Below are 25,056 nucleotides of genomic sequence, written 5' to 3'. Positions count from 1 at the left end.
TTATCTCCAAAGTTTCTGAAGCGAAAAATTTTAAATAATTACAGTTAATAAAGGCATATGTGAATGTGGCAGGAAAAATATAATGATGTTTAAAACTAGCACCGTATTTGTGAAATTATCAAAATCCTCCAAAAGCAAACTTATTTATGCGGTCCAGTTTATGGTCACAGTTATGGCCCAACATAAAAAACGAATTGTAGTATCAATAATAATAAATATTAGGGGTCTTTTTCATATGAGAAATGCAATAATAATGACTTATTATTTCAGTCCGGAGATCTGCTGCGTGTTCATTCTTAGAAAATATAAATAAACGTAGCGGTAGCGTTTGTTCACTACACTGTTGCTCGCTAATCATATCTTTTAGATTAATTTGTGTATTTCCCATCACCGGAGAGTTAATTAAAAATTGAAATTTACACAATGATTAAATTGTGTTCTACAAAAAAAAAACCGACTTCGATTGTGGCTTATTGAGTATTATTATTGAGTATTGAGTTATTTGATTTAAAAGCTAAACTACGATAAAATTGATGAAACCAATTTGTAATTATATCACTTCAGGTAAAAAAAAAATTATAAATCGGTTTAAAACTGACAGAGTTATGAAGAAACAAATATAAAAAAATGGAACCTATTTTTCTTAAAGTCGGTTAAAAATATTTGGTTTCAATCAATGCCCAATTAATAATCCTGTTGGTATAGTAAATCTACGTACTAGCTACACCCAAACGTCTCTTACTCTTAGAATTATAAATAAATTATTATTTATGTATTATAAAAATGTCTATTAGTTTACCTATATATTCATCTACGTCTCTATACTGTACTCATTATGTTAGTCACTCTTCTTTTTGTTTAACATTTGAAAAGAGAGCAATAACGCTAAATAAGTCGCTCTTAAAGCATTGAACCAATAAAATATAGCGAAAGTACTAGTGTCCCCCAAAAGATAATCTGTATCAACACGGCCGGCACTTATGCAATAAGACAAGCGCCCCAGTGCCACTCGCCAGCATCAGTGGGCTCCGCGCCACCAACTGCAACGGCAACCGCCAACGAAACCAGTGGCATTCATTGCACACAGATGTTCTAATGTGATCAACCCGTATTTAATTAATGTGTCGAAGTCATCCATCGGAATCAAGATGCATTCGTTCAAAATCCTACCACTGTTTGTGTTTACGTTCATTCTTTCCGGCACAGGTGAGTTTAATATAATATATGCACAAAATTTGCGATAAATGAACAGCTGTAAATTCTTTTTTCAAGTGATTATATGGTTAAGTTATATAAAATTTATATTATTGTTTATTGATTCCAAAACTAATTGCATGACGCTTTAATTGCACTGTAATTGTCATGAAGTATTTCATAAGATCGATCCCAAACATGATGGTGCTAAGAAAAATAATATTTATATTTAAAGTGCGTATTCATTGCCGAAACGTAAAAAAGAAATCTACTTAATCATCTTTTAGTAATAATTAATATGGCAATAACACTTTTTTTTCCCTTAAAAAATCAATGCCCAATTATATATTCTTTACTGTACTTATGGGTGAAATATTGTGAGCAAGGGTGAACTTATCTCTAAAAGAGATCTCTTCCGGTCAACCCAATACAGTGGGAAAGCATATTGTTTTTTTATTAAATGATAATGGAATGGTAGCCCCGCCTGTGTTATTGGTATACACTGACGGGACTCCAGCGAGGAACGATAGGTGAAAATGAAGCAGGTTAGTTAGCCCATCGTGACAAATTCATTAATGAATCAATCACGATGGTTTCCAGGGGGAACCGTGAGGAGGTCGACCTGATAGGGTATATTGCTACTAATAGTGTTTCTAATCTCTATTACTAACAACCCCCTTTTCCCCCCTGGGAAAGCATATTGTTAACAGGCAATTAAAGAGCACGAGTGCTGTACGAAGTATATCTCGTATAACAAATAAGTCTGCGTTACATATTTTTACACTAATTGAGATTTATGTACAAATCCCGTCTCACGATTTCTCCGGAACCGTCTGACCGGCTAATAAATTTTTTTAGTTATTGTTAACAGTATGGATTTAATATGATAATAATATTTCTTAATCTCTTTTAAAGTTTAATAAAAATCAATGACTAAGATCAGTGACTGTATTCGTATAAAGAAAAGTTTAAGTTATATATAAAAATCCTGTGTTACGATGTTCGTTAACGAATTTCCCCGAAACTGTTCAACCGATGAATGAAAATTTTTAAATATGTAGGCGTTCGTTTGAGAGATAGGATAGTTTTATGTAAAATAACGTCTGCCGTGTCATCTAGTTTATATAAAATACATATATCAATATGGTTGTGAAAGAATATCTACTGTGATCCCTAAGATATCTTTTAGACGTTGACATTCTCGAGATTTAATGTCTTAAAACAGGTCATTTTAACCTTTACTCGGAATATTAATGGACTATTTGTACTAAAACACAAGTCGCAACATCTTACACATTATTGCTTCACGATAGTAACATTCATAATAAACATCAACATTCTTAACAATTCATTCGAAATTTTGACGTGGTTTTTATATATTTCATTTCATGTAATTTCAAAAATTATTTCTACTCGACTCAATGTTTCTAAGCAAAAGTCTTTCAGTATCAAGGATATGAGTACTTTTTTTAAATATTTAAATAATTTTAAATATATTAAATTATAATTGTAATCATGCCTACGCTATACGCTGGCGGGATACACGTGAATGATTAGAGGTGACGATTAATTCAAGTTAATTTATGTACCAATTAACATGACTTTATTAGGAATTGACCAGGAATTAATCATGATAGTTTCCAAGGAGAGCCATGCAAAGGTCAACATGAGGGAATATACGTCTAGCCATCAAATTCTATTATTAAGTACTTTTTTCTTTTTAAATGGATGATAATGGAATGGTAACCTCACCCGCGCTATCGGTATACACCGGCGGGGCACCAGTGAAGGATGATAGGTGAGGATGAAGTAGGTCAGTTAGCCCATCGTGACGAATTCAACAAGAATTGTTCACGATGGTTTCTATAGGGAACCACGTGGAGGTCGACCTAATAAGGTATATTGCTAGCAATGGGGCTGTCAAACTCCATTATTAAGTACTTGATAGCAAAATATTATAAAGAATTGGCGGTAAATTAAGAGAGTATAGTGGAAGGGTCTTTATTGAATGAAAATGGAATGACAACCCCGCCTGCACTATCGATATACGCTGGCGGGGCACCACTGACTAATAATAGGTGAAGATGAAAGCTGTTCAGTCAGCCCATCGTGATGAATGCAAAAATTAATCACGATTATTTTTAGGTGAAACCGCATGGAGGTCGGTCTATATTGCAAGCAATGGTGTTGTTAGACCCCATTACTAACAATCTCTTTCCCTTCATCGCGAAAGCATAGTTACAACCCAGGAGGAGGGGATTATTAGTAACAGGAACTAGCGACATGCTCGATAGCAGTGGATCTCATGGTTCCCATTGAAAATTATCGTGGTTCATTCCTGACCAATTCATCAAGATGCGCCATTTGACCTGTTTTTGTCCTCACGTGTACCCCGCCAACTTAAACCAATAACACAAACAGGGTTACAATTCTGTTTTCATTATTCTTGGCACTGAACTACTTTCGCCAAGGAACATTGAGTCCAATTGAAATGATTTCTGAAACTTACACACAAACTGCGAGGTCGTGTAATCGAATTAGTAATGAAAAAAATATTAAGTCTTTTGTCCTATTAAAGTTAAATATAAATGCAGTTACAGTATTTCGTATTTTCATTACGTATATGTTCCTTTCCAAATCTTAGTTCCATTCTCTCCGTAATTCAGTGTTTTGCATAAATGAGGTCCCGGGTTCAATTCCCGTCGAGCCAATGAGGCAGAAGGCTAGGTGGATTAGAAAACCTGCTTTACACTGTTCTTAATAAGATTTATTTTTTATAACCCGCCGAATTTAATAGATCACTCGCGTTAAGGTCGCAATATTAAGAGACTAGCATAGCTTATCATCATCATCATCATCATTTTACTGTCCACTGCTGAACATAGGCTTCCTCCATAAGGAAGTTTTTGCCAGTAATTGCTACGTTTGGCAGGCGGGTTAGCAATCGCAGTTAAGCTTTGATTATGTTTAGCGAGACGCTGCTGCCCATTCCTCAACCATTAAGTTTAATATATTTAATATATATAATAATGAGTAGGGATAATATTTATATTATTATATGTATTACATCTCCCATATCTAAAACTAACAAAAAATTTTTCATCGTGCCTCCTACCAAATTGTTTATAATTACTCCTCTCCATCTCAAGGTTGCCTGGAAGAGATCGCTCTTAGCGATAAGGTCGCCCATTGTTTTCTCATTGTGATTATTTCTTGTAATTATTTATTTCTTGTAAGTATATAATACAATATAAGACCGGATTCATGAAGAGTTCCAAAAGGAATGCTATACGGGAACTACATAGAAGCGGGCAACGCCGCGGGAAACGGCTAGTAGAAAATATAAGTATTTTCTTATTACCTACAATTAGTAGCAGCTTATATTTTCTATTTTCAAAATAACAAGGCGTTACCTAGCAACTGTGTAGTAGCTAATTCAAAAGTTACAGTAAAGCGACCAGATACAATTATTTATATTCAATAGTACATACTTACATTTGTAAATTATTTATTTAATTTAATTAATTATAGGGCGAAACAGTATACTCTGTTATGTCCATGGTACTGCTCATGTCTATAGGCGACGGTTACCGCTTTCCATCAGGTGGGCCGTCAGCTTGTATACCATTCTAAGTTGTATAAAAAAATACACGTTATAGCACCATTTATAAAAATAATAAATTATATTAATGTAAATAAGTCACAGACACATAAATATCTTTATTGTATTTTTTTCATTGAGAATATTGCGTAAATTTCAATTTCTTTTTTCTTCTACTGAAACTTTCACTGTTTAATCACAGATAAAGAATGCTTCAACTTGAGAAAAAGTAAATGTTAGTGCGGCGATACAGGAAATGCTAGCTACAACCAGCAACATGCTATGACTCTCGGCTAGTCATAGACGGATATGTTCTATAGAGAACACGACTACTCGTCATATGTTGAATTACTTTTATACCTACTTAAGTTTTTAAGTTACACTTTTGGATATAAAAAAAAAAGATACTGAGTGGGTGACTGACTAACCCATATATTAATGCACAGCCGAAATCGCTGAATCTAGAATCTTGAGATTTTGCAAATAGATTTTTTATACAGCGTAGGTGAAGAATATGTAAGGAATTTTGAAAATTCAACCACTAAACTAAAACGGGGCTAAAACGGTGGTTGAAAGTTTCTAATAAATAATTTAAGATTATGTACAAACCGTGACCGTGATAAAAAGTTGCCTGTTATTCTCCATCACATATATATAATGTGTATATTAAATTTCATAGCGATTGGTGAAGCCGTTAAAGCGCTAAGTGGTGATAGACAAACAAACTCACTTATTTATAATATTAGTAAGAATATCAATGACAAACATAAGCGCCAATGATCCGTAAAATGCAGAATGGAAACAATTACGTACAGTTACATGCGTCCGTTATTGCAATGCACATAACAGGAAAAAATATTGTTCGAAAATGTACTCTGCGTCCGCGTCCGATATTACTTAATAATTTGTACTCATCCGGGAGGTGGTACTTTACGAGTACTTCACTAATGTCGAGGTTGTACACTCCGTTACATAAATAAATTCGAGTTCCACATGTCAATGCAGGTTTTAAGTCATGTAGACACCTTTAGATAGATATTGGGCCGATTCTGACGAGTTATTTCTTTCAATTCATCTCTTAACACTATATTTTAATTTGAATAATTTCGCGAGATAATAAAGTATCCTATATTCTAAATTAGGGTATAACCTATCCGTGTACTATATTTCACTCAAATTCGTGCATTTTTTACGTGAAAGAGTAGCAAATATCCATCTATGCATTCTTACAAACTTTCGTATTTATGACATTAATAGAATTATAACAAGATGATGATAAAAAACGATCATTTTTGGATGCAGAGACGTGTTAAACTAAATTAATATGTTAATAAGTCAATAGTTAACATCGCAACGATTGCAACTTACATTCTGAGAAAAATGACCAACGGACCGCAATCAGTTAAGGGTCAGCCCGTATGTAACCAACCGGTATAGATTGCATAATGAAATTAAAATAACCACAAGTGAGTTTTTTTATTATTTATAAATGCAATACAAGAGAGTTGAATTTTATTTACGAATAAGTTGTTCCGTAATTAACTAGTCATTTTTATTTTAATTATATAACAATAATTACAAGTTGTGCGTACGCCTTTGCGCGCCATGTCCGGGATATACTCGTACCTACTCAGTAACCGTAATAATAAATATTTTCCTCCTTGCCAAATTTGTTTTGATAAATTTCATTACAATTGCCAGTTTTCACATTTATAAAACTAGGTTAAGTTAACCTACTAATTATTTTAAATAAAATATCAATGTTTAACCCAAGTCTGTTCAGAACATATATGGTAATTTACCGATCTAGTCTACTATTAGGAACTGATTTTGGAACGTCATTCTGTAAATATTTCATTTCCTCCTTCTAAATATAATAATATTCTTATATATTACGATGTTTGTAATGGAACTCCTCGGAAACAGCTCCACCGATTTTTATGATTTTTTTTTATGTGTATTTACTGCTATCTCAATAAAGAAAATTAAAATAAGTGTCCATCCTGTACCAACCTATATCGGACACTAGTAATTGTTGATCGAGTATCGTGTTATTTTCAACACAATATCTCCACTGCGTTCGTTGATGTCTTTTGTTCGAATAATATATGTACACGATCGAATGGAGTAGATGGTTAGTAAGGCCCATACTTTATTGTTTCTTTTTTTTTTACCATTGTTGCTACAGGGAACGTTCTTAGAAAACTGGTTTATAATTTTTTTTTTAATTGAAAATTTTACCCACTTTCACTGAATTTGAAAAATAGAAAGTCAACAAGATTATGGGTATTTTGTACAAAAATATTCATTTGTTATCCTTATCCTTAAGGATCCAAAAATGTTTACCAAAATTATTACTGTTAGTCACAGATTCAGTCAGCACCACAAGTTAATTAACAGAATTAGATTTCAAAATTCTTTTGTGCGCATCGCGTTACGGACATAAGTAATTTTGACTTTTTATCATTTTTATTCAAATCCGATGTTAATATATAACAAACTACGAGGATCCATTCAACGGTATTATGGGTTTTTGAACATCTGGTGATGACTGTACGATTATAATCTGGTGATAGACCTCTAATTTTCATCTGTGCACTCGTGTAGCTACGCAACAGCTCGTCTCCTCAGTTCATGTAATTGTTAGCATAGTAGTAATAGGTATCTATTGGAATCAAGGGTTACATTACAAAATGTCGCCATTACTTTACACTTTTACCTATAATTTTAGTAAATATATAGTGAGGGTCGCCTACCGTAGACGTGTTTTCCTGTTTCTAAAATTAGGTACTGATTATTCTCTGATAGTTCTCTAACTTAATATTTTTTCCACATGCTCCCGTAAAATAAATTTAAATAAAGGTAGGTTCCTTGTACAAGATTTTTAACACATTTTGATAATGCTTCTATATTTATTTATTCATTAATACATGTACGTATATAAGGTGAACCTTATGCTTAAAATCATTCTCTTCCAGTCAACCTTAAATACGTGTTAGTGTTTCTTCTTTATGCATTCGATAGACGTCACAATTGAAATCTGGTAAAATTAAATAAAACTGAGGTCGTGCATGTGATGTTTTATCAATATAATTCTAAGTACAATATCTCTATTTAATTGCCTAATTATAAAATTATTCACCTCATTTATTATTCGTACTTTGTTACGTGTAGCAAAAAATTTGACTCTGATTCAACAACGATTTCGCGATTTCGAATTATAAACTATCACAGTTTTTTACGGTCAAGGCCAAATTGTCAATTTTGTATTATATTTTTCAATATGTGTTCACTTCTATATTAACTATGAAGTAGATTAAGTAATTATACCCTTACTAGAAGTTTTATTTTCTATTTATCATTTTCTTTATAACGTCTTAGGTAGTTTTGACATATAAAATCAATTTTATATATATATATATATATATATATATATATATATATATATATATATAATGACCGGATCAGTTAACATAAAATGTTTTTAGCACGTTTAGACTAAGCCAAAACCGAGGAAGTATAAGTGCCATAAGAATCCACTCGCTTGGTCTAACACTAACTTTACAGATGAAAATAAACTTAATAGAATATCCGTCGTTCACAAACTTGCATCCCTTTGGATCTAGTTGGAAGATAGACGTAACGTCCTCATCTATCACTGGTATAAATAAATAAATGGTACAATACATAGCATTATCTGCTATAATGAAGTTCGCAGCCATTAACACCGACAGTGATTGTCAAATTTGTTGCAACTGCATATAATTGCAATTGTTGGTCGGTGTCGGTCATTCAACCTGAGAATTTCCATGCTTCAGAAGGCACGTTAAGCCGTACGTGTCTATTGTTGTAGCTAACACAATTTGTAAATTCAATTGAATAGTTTAAAAGCACCTTGAAAATTGTCTATGGTGACTATGGTACGTAAATACACTTATACAGTCATATCCACTGCTGTTAGCTGGGAATCTTCCAGCTGAGTAAGTATTTCGTATAAACCTATGGCTACTTTATTATGAGAATTAAAGATAATTCTAATCCTGAAAATCCTGTAATATGTAGAATAGCACCTTATTAAAGAATAGTCAAAACATTGTAATAGACACTATTACTATGTACTTTTTTAAAATATCACAAATATTATTATCTAATTCAACTGAATTTGAATCAAAATAGTAAAGGAAATTTTATGTAACACCTATGTAATGTTATACTAATCTTCAAACAACTGCATTTTATGACTGGCAATCGAAACACGAAAGAAAAAAAAGTAACGTCATATTAAAATTATTTACTTTATAAGGTAAAATTTTGTCAATTTAGTTAAATAAATCTATAAAGTAATCAAATTTAATTATCTGAATATCATGGTGATAACAAATGAAGTGGATTTGCCAGAATTCAGTGCTCTTAATGTGCCCGAAGTGAACTTATCGACGACGACTCTGATGAGCGCTGCCCCGTACCTCGGGAAAGCGTGTGAATCTATCAACAACGAGTTTATGTTGTGTCGTCAAGAGCTGAAAGATCCACGACAATGCTTGGAGCTGGGCAAGCAAGTTACTGCCTGCACGATGGATTTCTTTCGGAGATTGAAAAAGAATTGCTTACAAGAATTTAATCAGTATGCTAATTGCATCGATAAAAGCTCTGGAGACTACAGTTTTAGACATTGCCGGAAAACACAGTCTGCATTTGATTATTGCATGAGTGATAAGCTGTGCATGGTTCGTCCTGGCTTCGGGTATTTCTGTCGCGCTCGCATCCACTCGAGCTCGAGACCGCAACCAGCCGGCACCCCGTGTCCTTGTCACCCGGTAGTGCCAGATGCTACTCCCTCGTTGCCGGACTGCAAGCCTCGTCCACCGGCACGTTTTGGTAGTCGTTACTATTGGATGACTGAGTGAATATGGACATGTGAACATATTTAATGTTAATGTAATGTAAACAATATAAATAGTCTCTTATAAAATGTAAAGGTAGTTTAATAAGTGTCAACCTAATTTAGTATTCTGTACTACTGCATACTAGTAGTATTTATAAGTTACTTACTTTTACCCGCGACTTCATTTGTGTGATCGAGATGTGTCGATGTGTGTGTGTGTGTGTGTGCCTTTCTTCATTCCATAATAGTACGTGTATACCAAATGTCACAGCGACTGGTTGAGTTGTTAAGACGCTAAGAGGTAACAAACAAACTTTGTTTCATATTTAAATTATTAGTAAAAATATGTAAGCAATGATCTAATTGGTGACATCGTACTGGCAAATTCTCTGGTATTCCTGCCACATTTTTTTTATATACCACGAAGGTGGCCGACAAGCATACAACCCTACAACACCAGGAATGTCACGTGCGCGTTGCCGATACAAAAAGCTTGTTATTTGCCTTTTTTCATAAAAATACACGAGATATAAATCTTGATGACTGGCTGTAAAAAATGATGTAGGGATACTGACTATATGATTTTATTTTCATATGGACCCCATATGAAAATAAAAAGACATTAATTCTTATTAATCAGTTAAACCAGACATAGTACCTAAGTCCTATACGAGTAGATGCGACAGGACGAGTGACTTAACTTTGATAATCTGGTGCGTCATTGAATTGGTAGCGATGAGGTTACATTACGACATTGCTCTGTACGCTTCAATAACATTGTTCGAGGTATTTAAACTCTAACCCACTTACTGAATTTTCGTTGACCTTCGCTGATGCAGCACAGTGCTACCTGTCGCTGCGGCCGGTAGCATGTCCCGGCGTCGCAATGACATGGACGTAATGTCATCATAATTAAAGATATACAAAAATCTTCACTTTTGTTTTTGATTTGACAAGGGTGAAGTACCGCCAATATGTAACCCTATACAAATTAGTTCAGAATTGGCAAAGAAAAAAATAATATTTCTGTATTCGGTCAAAAATAACTGATAATACAAAATAATTATGTATAAATACCTACAAGTTCTGGCACAAAGCTCACACGGTAGCATGTCCTACGATTTCACGTAATGCCATATCAATCACTTTCATAAGTACTTTGTGTAAGTAGCCATTCCACTTTTTTATGTTATGCAATGTAATGCAAAACTACTTATGTAAATACTTATAATAATAATTATATGAAATTTTTTTCCAATCAGTTGTCAGAGTTTATCTTATATTTAACTAGATTTTTGCGTGATGCCGGAACAAACATACAGACATACAAAATTTCTAAAAAATATTGTCTGGCAACTATTAGTCTTATTATGTCCCTCATATTAATTTTTCGTAATCATCTCTCATGAACAGACGTTGTCTAGTTACAATTTTATTATATTAGTAAGATTATAACATAGCAATTTATTACATATTTATATATACCTAATTAAAAAAAACTTATCACTGCGAACAATTTTCATGATACGTAATTAATTTCAAGTCATTTGAAAAAAAAAATACGTATTAACATAAGTCTAATCCATCTGGAACTACCATGTCGAAGACAAAGATTTCATGTATCTTGATAGATGCATTAAATCCTTGTCTTCTTCTTTCTTTGTCATCTTTGGGGGTGATCCCCAATTATTTTAACCCCGCAATCAAACATACTCTTATATGATTAGGTTCTAACAAACAGTTTTTAGACCTTGTTCTTAATTTGAAGATCGACTTTTAATTCAGTAAGTGTTTAACACCTATTTCACGACTAATTATAATATTGCAAAAATCAGACAAATAATACCTAGGTACATCTATATACAATTATTAAAGAGTACTAACCTTGAAATAATTAAATTTCAGTTACTGTACCTAATTAATTTGATTTCACGAGCAATCAACCTCTTAATAGACGATTAGACTTTTTTATTCAAGCATTATTTTAAACGCTTTTATTCTACGGATACACAAATATATTTTAATAATTTAAAATATGTTTGTCGCAAAGTATCCTATAGAATAAAAGATTGGTTTTATATAACTTTTATATATCTATTTTGATCTGCCATATAAGGTTACTACAATATGCAAAATGTTCATTGAGGTTGTGTAGTACATTCTAGTTATTTAATTTTATTATAACTAGGTACAACGTTATAAACAGGACATTCGATGGATCTGGTCTGCAAGCTAGTCAATAAAACCACCACTCTCAGTACACTGAAATTCATCAGTGAAAGATTTTTAAGTAATGATTATTAGGGTGATTAAAAATAAAAGTCCCATGCCTACTTGTATTATTTTGAAAGAAACATAATAATTATGCAATCAATCCATAAACTAGAACGTTATCCATTATGTAATGTAACAAATATGATAATAACGTAAAAAAAAAATAATGCACTTACATGAGAGGAGGCCTAATCAGCAGGTTTGGCTTTACAATAGTTGCAAAATTAATTCATGTATTATTAGTCCACCGGTGCTCACATATATACATAAGTAGATTTTGTATAACTTTGCTATTTATGAAGATTTTCGTCAGTTTTCATTTTTCTCAAAGCATTTTTTTTTTCAACTAAAAATGGCAAACAAGCTGACGACGCATCTGATGGAAAGTGGTAACCGTCGCCTATAGACAAGAATGTACCATGGATATAATCGTATATACTATTTCGCCGTTTTCTGAAGACTAAGGTCTTATGACTGTAACCTGTAAATACACTGCCACATTTACCTTTTGAAATTAAAACACAGCCATGCAAACAACTGCTTCACAGTAAAAGTAGGAATGGGACAAAGGTACAAAAAAACAAATTAATTAAAGTAAAAAGAATTCTAGTGTCCCGTGTTTTTTTTTTACAACACAGGGGGCAAATGAACGTGCGGCTCACCTGATGGTAAGTGACTACCGCCGCCCATGATTACCCACAACACCAGTGGCATTGCAGGTGTGCTGCCGGCCTTTTAAAAAGGAATATACTCTTTTCTTGAAGGTTATGTTGTCGTATCGGTTCGGAAATACTGTTGCTGGAAGTTGATTCCAAAGAATGGTTGTGCGTGGAAGAAAGTGCCTTGAAAAACGCACGGTGGAAGACCGCCACTTGTCCAAATGATTAGGATGAAATTTTAGTTGTGTGTTGTCCACAGCCGAGGGTCAATCGCTAGCGTGTCCAGCGGTGCGCACCAGTAGCGGATGGTTGGACTTATTCCCATTACCTTGTAAGAAACACACTGAATGCAAGGTAATGGGCTCACTGTACCTCTGCTGCAAAGGATTCTGTACAAAGGGCATCCAGAAAACCACTCAACTACGGTTAGTTGTCATACATTTTAATAAGTAGAACGCTTTGTTTTAAATTGTAACATCTATGTGGCGTACCTAAAAGGTAGCGCATAGAATTTACGATTTATGCCAATGTGCAAAAATGCTTTATAATGTACTAATCAATATTTTTTTCCTAACATATACTTTACATATCATTCCTTTGCTGGATCACCCTAAATATTTTTTTAAACAATGATAAATGAATCATGATTTTTAATACTTTACTAATACCTCACTCTACTATATTAAATTGATATTTATGCTTTTTCATGCCACAGTAGTAAGGAAGCATGTATGCTAATGTGTAAGGTTGGAACATTACATATTTTATTAAATTTACTTATGTCTTTTAAAGTTTAAAAGAGTATTTTGACATACAGCGTGGTAGCCTGCCTGGTGTTAAACGGTTACAGTAACTTATGGTATGATCTGCAACAGCCAGAGCATCGCATGCACTTTATTGAACCTGGGGATATTCTGTAACATAACTTTTTAAGAACCCCATGCATATTATCATAATTGCATGAAATTGACAGACTAATTATTCATAAACGTTCTTTATAGCTATTTATTGAGGCATAGCTAGTAACTAACAATCATTTCAGCCGTTAACTGCCAACTGCTGAATATAAGCCCTTCCCATAAGGGGGTTATTGCCAGTAGTAGCTACGTTTGGCAGGCGGGCAACTGTAGTTAGGCGTTTAGAGATGTTTTAAGAGGGATGCTGTTACTCATTCCTGTACTATTAAGTTCCCTTAATCGCTTCTTACGACACCCACAGAAAAGGAAGGGGTGGCCTATTCTATGCCGGGACCATACGGCCAACAATATTCATCAATTAAACTATAAGAGAATAACCGTGCAACAAATTCATTATCGCCACTAGGTGATTATAACGGCCGCTTTTCTAATTACCATATTGTGTATATCTTCGTAATGTTACAAAGTATGCCATGTGTCAAAATTAATAACTAAATCCATTATAAAATATTTTAAGTAATGATTGTATACATAGCATATTATTTAAGTTGCGTAATATCGAGGGCATGAGCATATATTTTTACATATTTTTTATTACTTTTTTTATTATTTTAAACAAAATCACAAACCAGTAAGTGAAACAGAAGTGGTAACCGATGCCTACATAGACAGTATAGATAAAGGTATAGTTAGGTAGATGACTAGAAACTAGATAAATCATACCACAGATATTAGCATACTTTAACTAGGTCAGGCAACTTGTTATTGAAAGACCTTATCGATAACCGAATCTAAAATATTTTATTTTTACACCAAAAATGCCTTGCTAGAGTCTATCATAAAAGTAAACTGACGTGGCAAATGAGAGCGTTGTAGATGTATTAAAACATTATATATGCTGAACATTATTAAAAATAACAAATATTATGCATACATGTTTTAGGTTCACAGCAAAATTCCAAAATGCAAATATCTAAAAAGGAACTTTATAATTCCATTAAATCTATACATATGTGTCGTATGGCTAGGTGTATTTACGAAGGAACCAGGTGAATCCCAGGTGTTGTTTTTTTTAATGGATTTTTTGGATTTTTTTGATGGAATGGCAACTTCATCTGCGCTAAATACGCTGGCGAGGTAACAGCGAGATATGATTAATGAGGATGAAAAAGCAAGTCAGTTAGCCCATCGCAACCAATTCACCTGGAATTAAACATGATGGTTTCCACGGGGGGACCGCGAGGTGGTCGACCTGATAGGGTATATTGCTAGCAATGGGAAAGCAAGACCCTATTACTAACAATTCCAATGCCTTGCCTCTGTTTCTCATAATTAAATTGAGTTCCACAAAAAAAAAGCACTGACTTCAATTGTGACAAAATCAGTTATTTCGATTTAAAAACAACTACTGAACCAATTTTGATAATATTTCTATAGGATCAATCTGTAAGTATATCCTTTCAAACAGAAAAGAGTTATGAGCTAACAAACATAAAAAACAACCTAATTGAGACTGCACTGAAGTCGGTTGAAAATAGTTTTTTTTATGCAACTTAGAATAGCAAAGAAGCCGATTGCCCACCTGATAGAAAATGGTAACCGTTACATATAGACATGAGCAGTACCATGGACATAACAGAGTATACTGTTACATCCATGATACCCCCATGCGTTGCAATTCCTGTAAATTTACTGCCATATCCCATTCTTCAAAACCCGGAACACAGTCATGTAAACATAACTATTTCACGGTAGAAACACGAATAAGATAGTGGTTTCCGAACAAACGAAAAGTTTGACAGTTTAAAAACTTTGACGTAAGTATCTCCTAATTCATGAACAAAATATCTTTACTCTTAATACATTAAACATTTGATTGAAAGTTTTTATCATCAGATCATATCAAAGGAAGTATAAATTGATTATGCCTGTGGTTTCAAAGACCACAATGAGACAATTGATGTGATTTCAGTAATAATTTATAATAAAGGAAGTACACCGTTCGGTTGTATTTTTTTTTTATTAATAATAACTCAGTTATTTATAAGCTTTGAATAATAAACTTAAGAAGTTTGGACAATTCTTTTTTATCTAAAAATAACCTCTAGTTTGTTCAGACTCAGATGCACAGTGTAAACTGTAATGTCTAATGTAAATATACATCAGTCTTTGTGACTGCCGTCTTGACTTTGTGTTAACACTCAGCATGCATAAATTTCTGCAAGCATATTTTAATCTATCCTAATAAAACTACTGCCTCCTTTAGAATGATTTTTGGTTTGTTAACGATCTTTTTCATCATCAGAAAGTTAGCTGTAATTTAAATTAACACAGATTGTTATCCAGCCAGTATCACTCAAACACAACCTTGGAAATCAAAGCTATGCCACAACAAATAGGAACCAGTATGATATACTGAAGTTGCTAATTTAGCACAGCACGTACTAACATAAGTATAACTCCATATATGCAAGTCATAAATGGAGTTTATCGAGATCTATAAACATAATTCAGTCAGCCAAATGAAGCAATCAAATTATAAAACCACATAGTTTCATGGGTTTCTATAATATAATAGTCATTGAGTATTATCGCTATATGATTATTCCTTTTCTATCTGTTCTCCTTTAACTAAAGGTTGTCTGTAAGAGATTGCCCTAGCGATAAGACCGCCTTTTGTACCTTTATGTGTATATTTCAATCTGTATTTATGTTACTGTATTTCATTTGAATTATTCACTTGTCATTGTATATTTTTATTTATGGTACAATAAAGAGTTAAATAAATAAATAAAATGTCGGGGCTCTTTCTACATCATTTTATTTTGTATGCAATCTTATGCATTATGTATGACAATACATACGCAACAAACGTGACTGTTTGATCTTTCTTTTCCGTAAAATTAAGTATGCCTACTTCAATTATAGTTAATAATATAATGCACCGCGACATAATAATTTGGATATTACATGTCTGTAACTACTTACTATTACTAAGTATTGTATATCTGAATATGATATGCAGTATTTCTCATGGTGCGATCATACTTGATCTATGATTCGGTACCGCAGTACTACGGATAACATGAATACTATTTAATACTGTAGTAAAGTATACAACATGCAAATTACTAAACAGGTAGACCATTAGATAGTTTAGATCATTTAATATTTTTGTTAAATATGTTACACACTTAAACCTTATTATTTGTTTGACGTGATCACAAGATCATTTTTAAAATTTAGAACAATAGGATTGTACATAGTAGCTGTATTAATCCAATCTGGAAAGCAGGTTGGGAAGTTGGTTCAAACCAACTTAAGTGTCTAAGTATTATCTGGGTATTAGGCACGATGAAATCTAAATAAGTACTTACTCTCAGCTTGGTTTTGAATACTAGGTTTTTAAAGAAAAAAATATCAATTTCTCCTGAGTAAAAAATAATACATCTATCACTTTTGTTTTATTTAATTAGGTATATATTACCTATTACACGTACTAAAAAGAATAATATAATAAAATTTTATAATAGATACTTAAAAAGCTTCAAATATAATTGAGGAATGCTTGTATATCTTTCAAGTGACGTTTTCGGCCCTATAATCTTCGGTATTTTTACTTTTTGGATTTCTGATGCTACAGCCAAATGAAACTTTAGGCGGAAGTGTTTTAGTGTTCTAGCTTACATTATTTGGACTAACGTAGGGAATCCAACAGAAAATTACAATCTCTGAGAGTAAACCCAGTAAGATTATAAAACTAAGATTTAATGTTAATTGTTCGGTTAAGTAATCAGTCAACTTTTTATAGAAATAATAATATCCAGTAGAGACAGGTTCATATATCCTGTTTCAAAGATAATAATGAAATGTACCTACTACAGAGTATTTATACTCAGGTGACATGCAACGGAAGTTCCTACCAGAACAGTGCAACTAGCAGGAGTATAAGGAAATGACGGTGGACTCGACGGTTCTGTTTTGTAGGTTCTAGAATATTTTGTAATGTGTTGAATACCATTTTTTATAGTATAAAAATAGATAATTATTGTTAATATTATACTTTACCTACCTGTTACGGAGTAGGTACGTTTGAACTACTTAGGTTTGAAAATTGTCGTTCGATACTTATCTACTTATTTTACATTCAAAAAGTGAGTGGTACAGCTAAAGGCCAACAACTTATCTTGACACTAAAATTGAGCTATACTACGCTATCTACATATATTTTAAAGCCTAAATCGCTTGTAATTATTATTTAATTAGACGCAGTAAAATACATAGCTAATGTCAATTGCCAGCTCATAGTTATGCATAGAACATTTAGAATAGAATTATTATTAGACGTATAAGATGCCTACTTAGTTAACAGAAATATTTTTTTTTTATAAAATTCGCAATTCACCGCGCAGTCTCATCTTATGATGTAGTCTAAGAGGTTGTTACAAATATACAAAACCTGCTCAAATATAAAGACTGGTTGTAGTAGAGGTAGTAGATACTAAATAAATGATTTATTATTGTAACAACTCCCAGTTGTATGTATACTAACGGAATGGGCAAAATCAAGTCACTTGTAATCCCTAGAAGTTTCAGCATTTAGATACCTACTAAAATTACGTTTAGATAAACTCCCACTAATATAACCGCTTAACCACTTAGAGATTTCCATTTATGTAATAACTAGTAGTCGCATGTTCTCTGCTTGTTTCCTACCTGCACTGCACATTTAGTTATTAGGTACACTTATATAGTTCCTACAATTCGATAAAGGGTAATTTTCAAGCTAACTTAATAAATATCTCGCGAGTCAAAATTTCATTACCTATGTACCTAATTCTATACCTAATTGCCTAACTATTAAAGAGATAGTGTAGTTAGTTTTTGATAAAAAATATAAGTGACTTTCAAAAAGAGGTGGTTCGCAATTTACACGTATTGAGCGAGTAACTGGAAATTTTATAAAAACTCGCGAATTTTAATACGAATAAGCTGATTTTGTAAAAAAAAAAAAGAAGAAACATATTAAAAAACAATTCCTAAAGTGTGGCACTTCTGTTGTACGATTTGTTCTACAGTTGTTTCACGACTACTGCTATATTCTCATATATTTATTTCCCTAATTTCCACTGTGCATGTTTTTTCAGTCCACACATCTTAATTGAGCTTATTTTTTTGTTATTCTAATATTTATGATAATTCTTTTTAAAATCATGGGATTCAGCACGGGTTGGCCCCATTTTAAGTTTGATACTTTTTGAAATTACGAAATCTCTTTTTCTTCCTTTTCAAGAAAATATTAAATATTTAAAATTTCAGCTCTCTAGCCTGATCGGTTTAGCGTAGATATTTTGATCTCAAGACTAATATATGGAAGTATAAATATCCTAAAAACGCTTTTTATTATAAACTGTCAATAATTCAATAGCGCTTTACAACACGAGTTTAGTCACGTAGACACTGAGCGGTGGTGGTTTCTTTGTAGAACCAACGTGCAGGCCGCGAGTAGCTTAGTGCAGTCAAGTAGCACAAGTACAAGCACAACCAGCACCACAACCACAACTACTACCACCACCACCACCACCACAACTACAACTCCGAGTACCACCAGCTCCAGTACCACCACCACAACGACCACACCAAGACCGCCGCCACCGCCGCCGCCTCTGCCCGCGTTGGATGCCACAAGACCCTTCCTGCAACTTTTGCCCATTCAGACCACTGCGGCCAACACTCCGAAGGCTAATGCTGTATCTAAGACAGGTAAAATCAGTTGGAATTTTTTGTTAAAAGACCATGGCTTCAGTAACTATTGAATTTTTGAAAAATTGTATAGACAAAATTTCATGTCTGTATGTTCGAATTCTAATTTAAAGAATACTTGGCGTGTACAATTTCGCCTTTATATACATACTAAAGTAGATCCAGGATTACATACTTCCAGATACTGCCTGATATTACAGTATACATTATAATGATACATTAAAATCGGCATAGAAATTTCAGGGATAGCTAAAAGTATCACCACAGGGAGTCTTTGTACAAAAGTAGTTTACCTCTGTCCCATTCGTGTTTCAACATTGAAGCAGCTGTTTGTATGGCTGTGTTTTGGTTGAAATGGCAATTAATTTACAGGGTACAGAGGAATAACACCCGAGTTCTCAGGAACGGCAACGCATGAGGGATATTATGGGCGAAACAGTATAGTCTGTTATGTCAATGGTACTACTCATGTCTATAGGCGACTGTTACCATTTTCCATCAGGTAGGCCGTCAGCTTCTTTGACATTCTAAGTTGCAAAAAAAAAGATTTTGAGAATTACTTTAGGAGTCAGTAGAAGAATAAAAAGAATTCGCATCTGGTAATGAACTAGACCGTTGTTTTTAGGATCTGATATAATAACATCTGACGTAACTTATTCCCATACTCACAATACTGCGTCGGTTTACGTCGATAATGTGGATTACTCGAGCACAGGGAAAACACAGAAACTGGTGTGCCCAAAGTCAGCACCCGCGGTACTGTTCCCGATACCGTGTGAGAACAACGCACAGTGCCGAGCCAGCAGTGGCCCCGGACAAGTATGCTGCGGAGGACGTTGTGTCAATGGAGTACCAGCGCCGCGACCTGTCGCCGCACCCAAGTCCCATCAACGTATGATCAATTTATTTATTTACCAATTATATACATTAAAATTTAAACTTCAAATACCTGCCCCCTAAAAAAATTGCATACGAATCTTTTAATAGACTTGTTCTCGTTAGCAAGTCCATGAGATAGAATGAGATAGCGACATGTTTATTTTTCAGATGCGTTATCGATCGCATCTGAAAAAGATATATAAAGATAAAGATTCTATCAATAGATTTATTTGCCACATGTCTAAGGGGACTGAGTACTAACCCTCAATTTTACTTAAACGATTGAAGGTCTCTGAATTAAATTTGAGATGAAGTCATAACCCGCGAGTTAGAGCTAAGTAATAATAAAAGGGATACCTATATTCAACGGGATTAAAGATATACTATCATAAATTGCAATAAGGATTACTAATTATTACTACTAACAATATACCCTGTCAGATGGGGCTTCGCGCGATGCCCGCTCGAAATAATCATGCTTAATACTTGGCGACTTCGTCACGATGGACTAATACATCTGTCTTCATTCTCATCTATCATTACTAACTTTTACCCTATCACCAGTGGCGCAAGCGAGGTCACTAATTAAATTTTACCCTGTTTAAAAAATATACAGAACCCTCAATGCATAAGTGACATCGTATCAGCCCTTAACTGTCCACTACTGAACATAAGTCTCACTCTTGGAGGGTTTTGCTAGTTGCACGCTTGGCAGGCGGATTGGCAACCACAGTTAGAGTTTGGAGATGTTTTAAGAGGGATGTTGCTCCCCATTCCTCGCCCTCCATTAGTCACCCTTTTCGACACCCACGAGAAAGAAAGAGGTGGCCTATTCTATGTCGAGACCACACGGGACAAGCGATAACCGTACAATTATTCAAAATGTTTATTGTATTGTTATCAAATTATCATCTTTCTCACGTCCTCGTAATTACCATTGTTAATTGTTACAGCGTTACTGGGCGTTATACCTCGAGAATGCCCGAGTGCGCCGCTAGGCGAGTTGCTGTTTGAGGTGCAGTCGTGTAAAACCGATGCAGATTGCTGGCCACGCATTTGCTGCCCCGATGGCACCCGCTCCTACTGCCGCACGGCTAAGGCCAGGCTGGACCTAGTTCCCGTCGCCCGGCAAATTGACGCCCGTTCGTTTTTTATTTTTTATTTTATTTACAACGGCAAACAAACAACAGCCCGTCTAATGAAAAGTAGTAATGCACGAATGAACCTTTCGTTCCACTATCTTTTCTCTATTTTGAAAATTTAAAAAAAATCAACTTTAATAAGGAATTTTAAAGTCAACTTTCAGAAAATCTACAAATAAAATAATACTCGTATGTAAATAAAATAAATGTGTTAATTGCCTTATCTTAATTATTCCAGCGGCGACCTTAGCGTACCAGACGCCCCTGGATAAGTTTTAACGGTACGACAAAAAAAAGGTGGTGAAATCGCACCTTTTACTGACATGCCCCTGAGCAAAACGTTAACTGCGCACAGCTGCTCTGCTGGTGGTGAAAAAAGAGATCATTGTTCACTGAGACGTCCCTGACCATGACCAAAATGTCGACGGTGTTCGGCAACTCTGACCTTTAGCGCCCCCTTGGAACTCGGAGCCTTCGGGTGACGATTATAACTCGTATTATTGATACAGTAATAGGAAATTTCTTATTTTGAGCTACAAATGGAATTAAAAACTAGACCGCATAACTGGGTTCTAGAGGATTTTTAATAATCTCTCAAAAAGTTAGGAACATCATTTTATTTTCCCTCATATACCTTTAATTATTACACTATTCGGTTTCTAAAAGGAGTGTTTTTCATTTCACATTTCTCAAACTAATTAAAAAAACTACGCGGAATAATGATAACTAAAAACAGTTTTAGAATGTACAAATAAAGCCCTCTCGTATGATACCTCATTTGGACTAGGAGATTTTTGAGTACATACCGATAGCATTTGTTGTTCGCTGTTGTTTAGTTGATAGCAATTGCCTAAATAAAGCGCTGCGACAGACGGTCAAAGTCGCACCATAAAGGTTCCTTTATACCTTTACCAGAGGGAGACTTTGTACAAAAATCGATTGTTTGGGTACCTCTGTCCCATTCGTGTTTCAACCGTGAAGCAATTGTGTTTGCATGGCTGTGTTTCGGTTTGAAGGGTGGGATATAGCGTGAAAGAATGCATGAGCACTGTGGTTTATAAAGTACCTCTCTGAAAATTGTTTAAAAATTATATTGTAGCTTTTTTTAAACGAGTTGTTGAGACTAATTTGTGTATATGAAAACAGAATGATTATATACTGTTTAGTATTTGATTATCGTACTTAATTATAAATAATTTACCGTTTTTCCACAGCTGTAAGAATGATAGAACAATATCTGCAATGCACACCACCACCTCAATATGACTTATTCCCTAAGCCGTGCAGTTCTAGTGTAGACTGCTTCCCTAGCTTGTGCTGTGCAGAGGGAGGCAAAAAGCACTGTCGACCGCCACAACGCAGCATTTTATCTCTTCTTTCCGGTGTTACACAGGTAAATGTTTTATATACGAGGTCTGTCCGGAAAGTTCGTATAAAAGTGTTCTGGAATGCGAGAAAGAGGAGTGGGGAGGCCAGGTAAGCGCAGGACCCCTTCCTTATGTCCCTAACAATGCTTCAGTTCTGGTCTGACCGCCGTGCGGTGCGAACTGGCTTGTCACGCCATCTGTGAAGTTACCTCTTAACGAAACCCCGTCGGCATGGAGCCCGCTTCCGTTGAAGAGCAGCGCGTCGTAATCAAGTTTCTCTCGAAACTCGGCAAGAATGGCCGTGAAATTTTTGCCGATCTCAGAACAGTTTATGGGGATGATGCTGTGAAGGAACCAACCGTCCACAAGTGGCTAAAAAGATTCAGAGAGGGCCGAGAAAGCGTTCAAGATGACCCACGTTCAGGACGTCCTTCCACTTCACATTCCGACGAAAACGTGGAAAGAATTCGAACTTGTGTTAATGGGGACCGTCGTTTAACGGTCAGACAGGTGGCTGAAGAGCTTAATTTGGGCAAAACCGTGGTCCACGAAATTCTAAGAAACGAACTTCAAATGAAAAAAATTTGCGCCAAGATCGTTCCCAAGCTTTTGTCCCCGGATCAAAAATCACGAAGAGTTGCTTGCTGTGAGGACTGTTGTTGGCCCCGTGTGACTTCTTCTTGTTCCCAAAAACCAAATTGGTACTTCGGGGGCGGCATTTGGGGGACATAAATGAGATAAAAAAAGCTACGACGGGGCAGCTGAGAAACCTACAACCAGAGGACTTTCAAGGAGCCTTCTCACAGTGGAAATGGCGTTGGCACAAGTGCATTATGTCACAGGGGGAGTACTTTGAAGGGGATAAAATTGATTTACCTGAATAATTGTAAAATAAAATTTTTAAAAAACTTTTATACGTACTTTCCGGACAAACCTCGTATATAATAAAACTATAGAGGTCGATGTGTGCATAATTTTTTTGTTTCTCTGTCCGTTTGTACGGGCTTATCTCCGAAACTGTTGGACCGATTTAAATGGAATTTGCATGGTGGTACATTATATCCCCGGTCAATTTAGATACTTTTAATCACGGAAAATTAAAGAGTTTTTGTGAGAGATAGTAAAAAACTATAGTAACTTATACAGCTTAGTACACAAGCTACTAAAATACATTCATTTTAACCGAATACAAAAGTGAGAACGAAATTTGTTAATTTTGGTCCAGTATTCAAAAACAAAATAAATAGGTAGGTACATACATCGATACATAATAAATAGGAATAACAAATACCACGCGGACAAAGTCGCGAACATCAGCTAGTATAGTATATTTTTTTAACTGTAAAATAGATAATAGAAATGAGTTATAATTACAGTTTATCAGATTTGCACAATGATATGGCTAAAAGAGAAGTAGTATAAATAATAGTTTTTATATTTTATAGCAAAAGGCTAGCTTACTGGAAGACTTAATGCTATTGGTTAAGTCATTAAAGGTAACAAACAGACTCACTTTCAGATTTATAATATTGGTAAGAATAAATTTAATCACTTATTTTTTTCAAAGAGAAAACAATGCTTGCTAAATCCCAATTTAAAAAATTGGGATTGCGTTTACAATGACAATATATTGCACCAGGTAATAGTAACACAAGGACAAAAATTTTTATTTCACCTGCAGTGTTAGATCCGACATGCCTGATTTGATAACAAAATACTCAAACATGATGTTTACCATTACATTTTTATTTACCTCTATATAACACCGGATATGGAGCTGGTAATGTGTATAAAAGACGAGAACAGGGATAAGGTACTGTTGATTATATTATTGACGAAAAGTGCAATTAACAATTGTTGGAATAAATATAAAATAGCTGAAAAGAAGTCCCTCCGGAATTACAACTACAAACATACACAGTGAAATAAATTGTTAGTAATGGGGTCTGTCCCATTGCTAGAAATATACCCTATAAGGTCGACCTCCATGTAGTTCCCTCTGGAAGCCATCATCAATTGATCTGCATTAATTCTCATCTTTGATCACTCACTGGTGCCCCACCAGTGTAAACGAATAGCGCAGGTGGGGTTACTATTGTAATACATTAAAAAAAACTACAAAAATATATTATAACGATTACTTAACAAGAACTTAAGTTCATAATATTAATTTCATTTTTACAGACAATTGGATCTACATTGGGCAATCTGCGACAGGCGCAAGCACAAATAAACAAAAATAAAGTGTAATATTATATAATATTATTAGTAGTAATATTGTAAATTATTAAATTATAACAATTTTGTATTTTTATACTTTTGTACAGATTATAAATAAATTATAATATTAAATTGTTTAATCATTTTAATCTATT

General features: G+C 34.2%; 2 protein-coding genes across 3 annotated transcripts; both read left to right on the top strand.

Moving 5' to 3' along the window:
- The first annotated feature begins 573 nt into the window (after positions 1 to 573).
- LOC113522156 (uncharacterized) lies at positions 574 to 25,003 on the top strand. Of its 2 annotated transcripts, none has more exons than XM_052900632.1 (7): positions 574 to 1,206; positions 12,873 to 13,038; positions 19,016 to 19,293; positions 20,009 to 20,185; positions 21,126 to 21,314; positions 22,529 to 22,707; positions 24,866 to 25,003. In XM_052900632.1, the coding sequence occupies exons 1-7, from the start codon at positions 1,149 to 1,151 to the stop codon at positions 24,929 to 24,931; spliced, it is 1,113 nt and encodes a 370-aa protein (XP_052756592.1). In that variant the 5' UTR covers positions 574 to 1,148; the 3' UTR covers positions 24,932 to 25,003. The 2 variants fall into 2 exon arrangements, with proteins under 2 accessions (XP_052756592.1, XP_052756591.1); XM_052900631.1 differs by having other exon boundaries at positions 19,919 to 20,185.
- On the top strand, positions 9,048 to 9,815 carry LOC113519891 (NADH dehydrogenase [ubiquinone] 1 alpha subcomplex subunit 8-like). Its single transcript, XM_052900633.1, has one exon. The coding sequence runs from the start codon at positions 9,163 to 9,165 to the stop codon at positions 9,700 to 9,702; it is 540 nt and encodes a 179-aa protein (XP_052756593.1). The 5' UTR covers positions 9,048 to 9,162; the 3' UTR covers positions 9,703 to 9,815.
- Positions 25,004 to 25,056: the final 53 nt, after the last annotated feature.

This window comes from Galleria mellonella, unplaced genomic scaffold (genome assembly GCF_026898425.1).
Source record: "Galleria mellonella isolate WM207_F2 unplaced genomic scaffold, CSIRO_AGI_GalMel_v1 utg65, whole genome shotgun sequence".
Lineage (NCBI taxonomy): Eukaryota > Metazoa > Arthropoda > Insecta > Lepidoptera > Pyralidae > Galleria > Galleria mellonella.
The sequence above is the reverse complement of the archived record's forward strand: the minus strand, read 5'-3'. Positions and strand labels throughout refer to the sequence as shown.

Excerpts from the sequence above, each read along its gene's own strand:
- LOC113522156 (XM_052900631.1), top strand. The coding sequence starts at position 1,149 with ATGCATTCGTTCAAAATCCTACCACTGTTTGTGTTTACGTTCATTCTT. Across the intron at positions 13,039-19,015 it reads CAGAAAACCACTCAACTACG|AACCAACGTGCAGGCCGCGA; the intron begins GTTAGTTGTCAT and ends GTTTCTTTGTAG. Across the intron at positions 21,315-22,528 it reads CGCCCGGCAAATTGACGCCC|CTGTAAGAATGATAGAACAA; the intron begins GTTCGTTTTTTA and ends GTTTTTCCACAG.
- LOC113519891 (XM_052900633.1), top strand. The coding sequence starts at position 9,163 with ATGGTGATAACAAATGAAGTGGATTTGCCAGAATTCAGTGCTCTTAAT.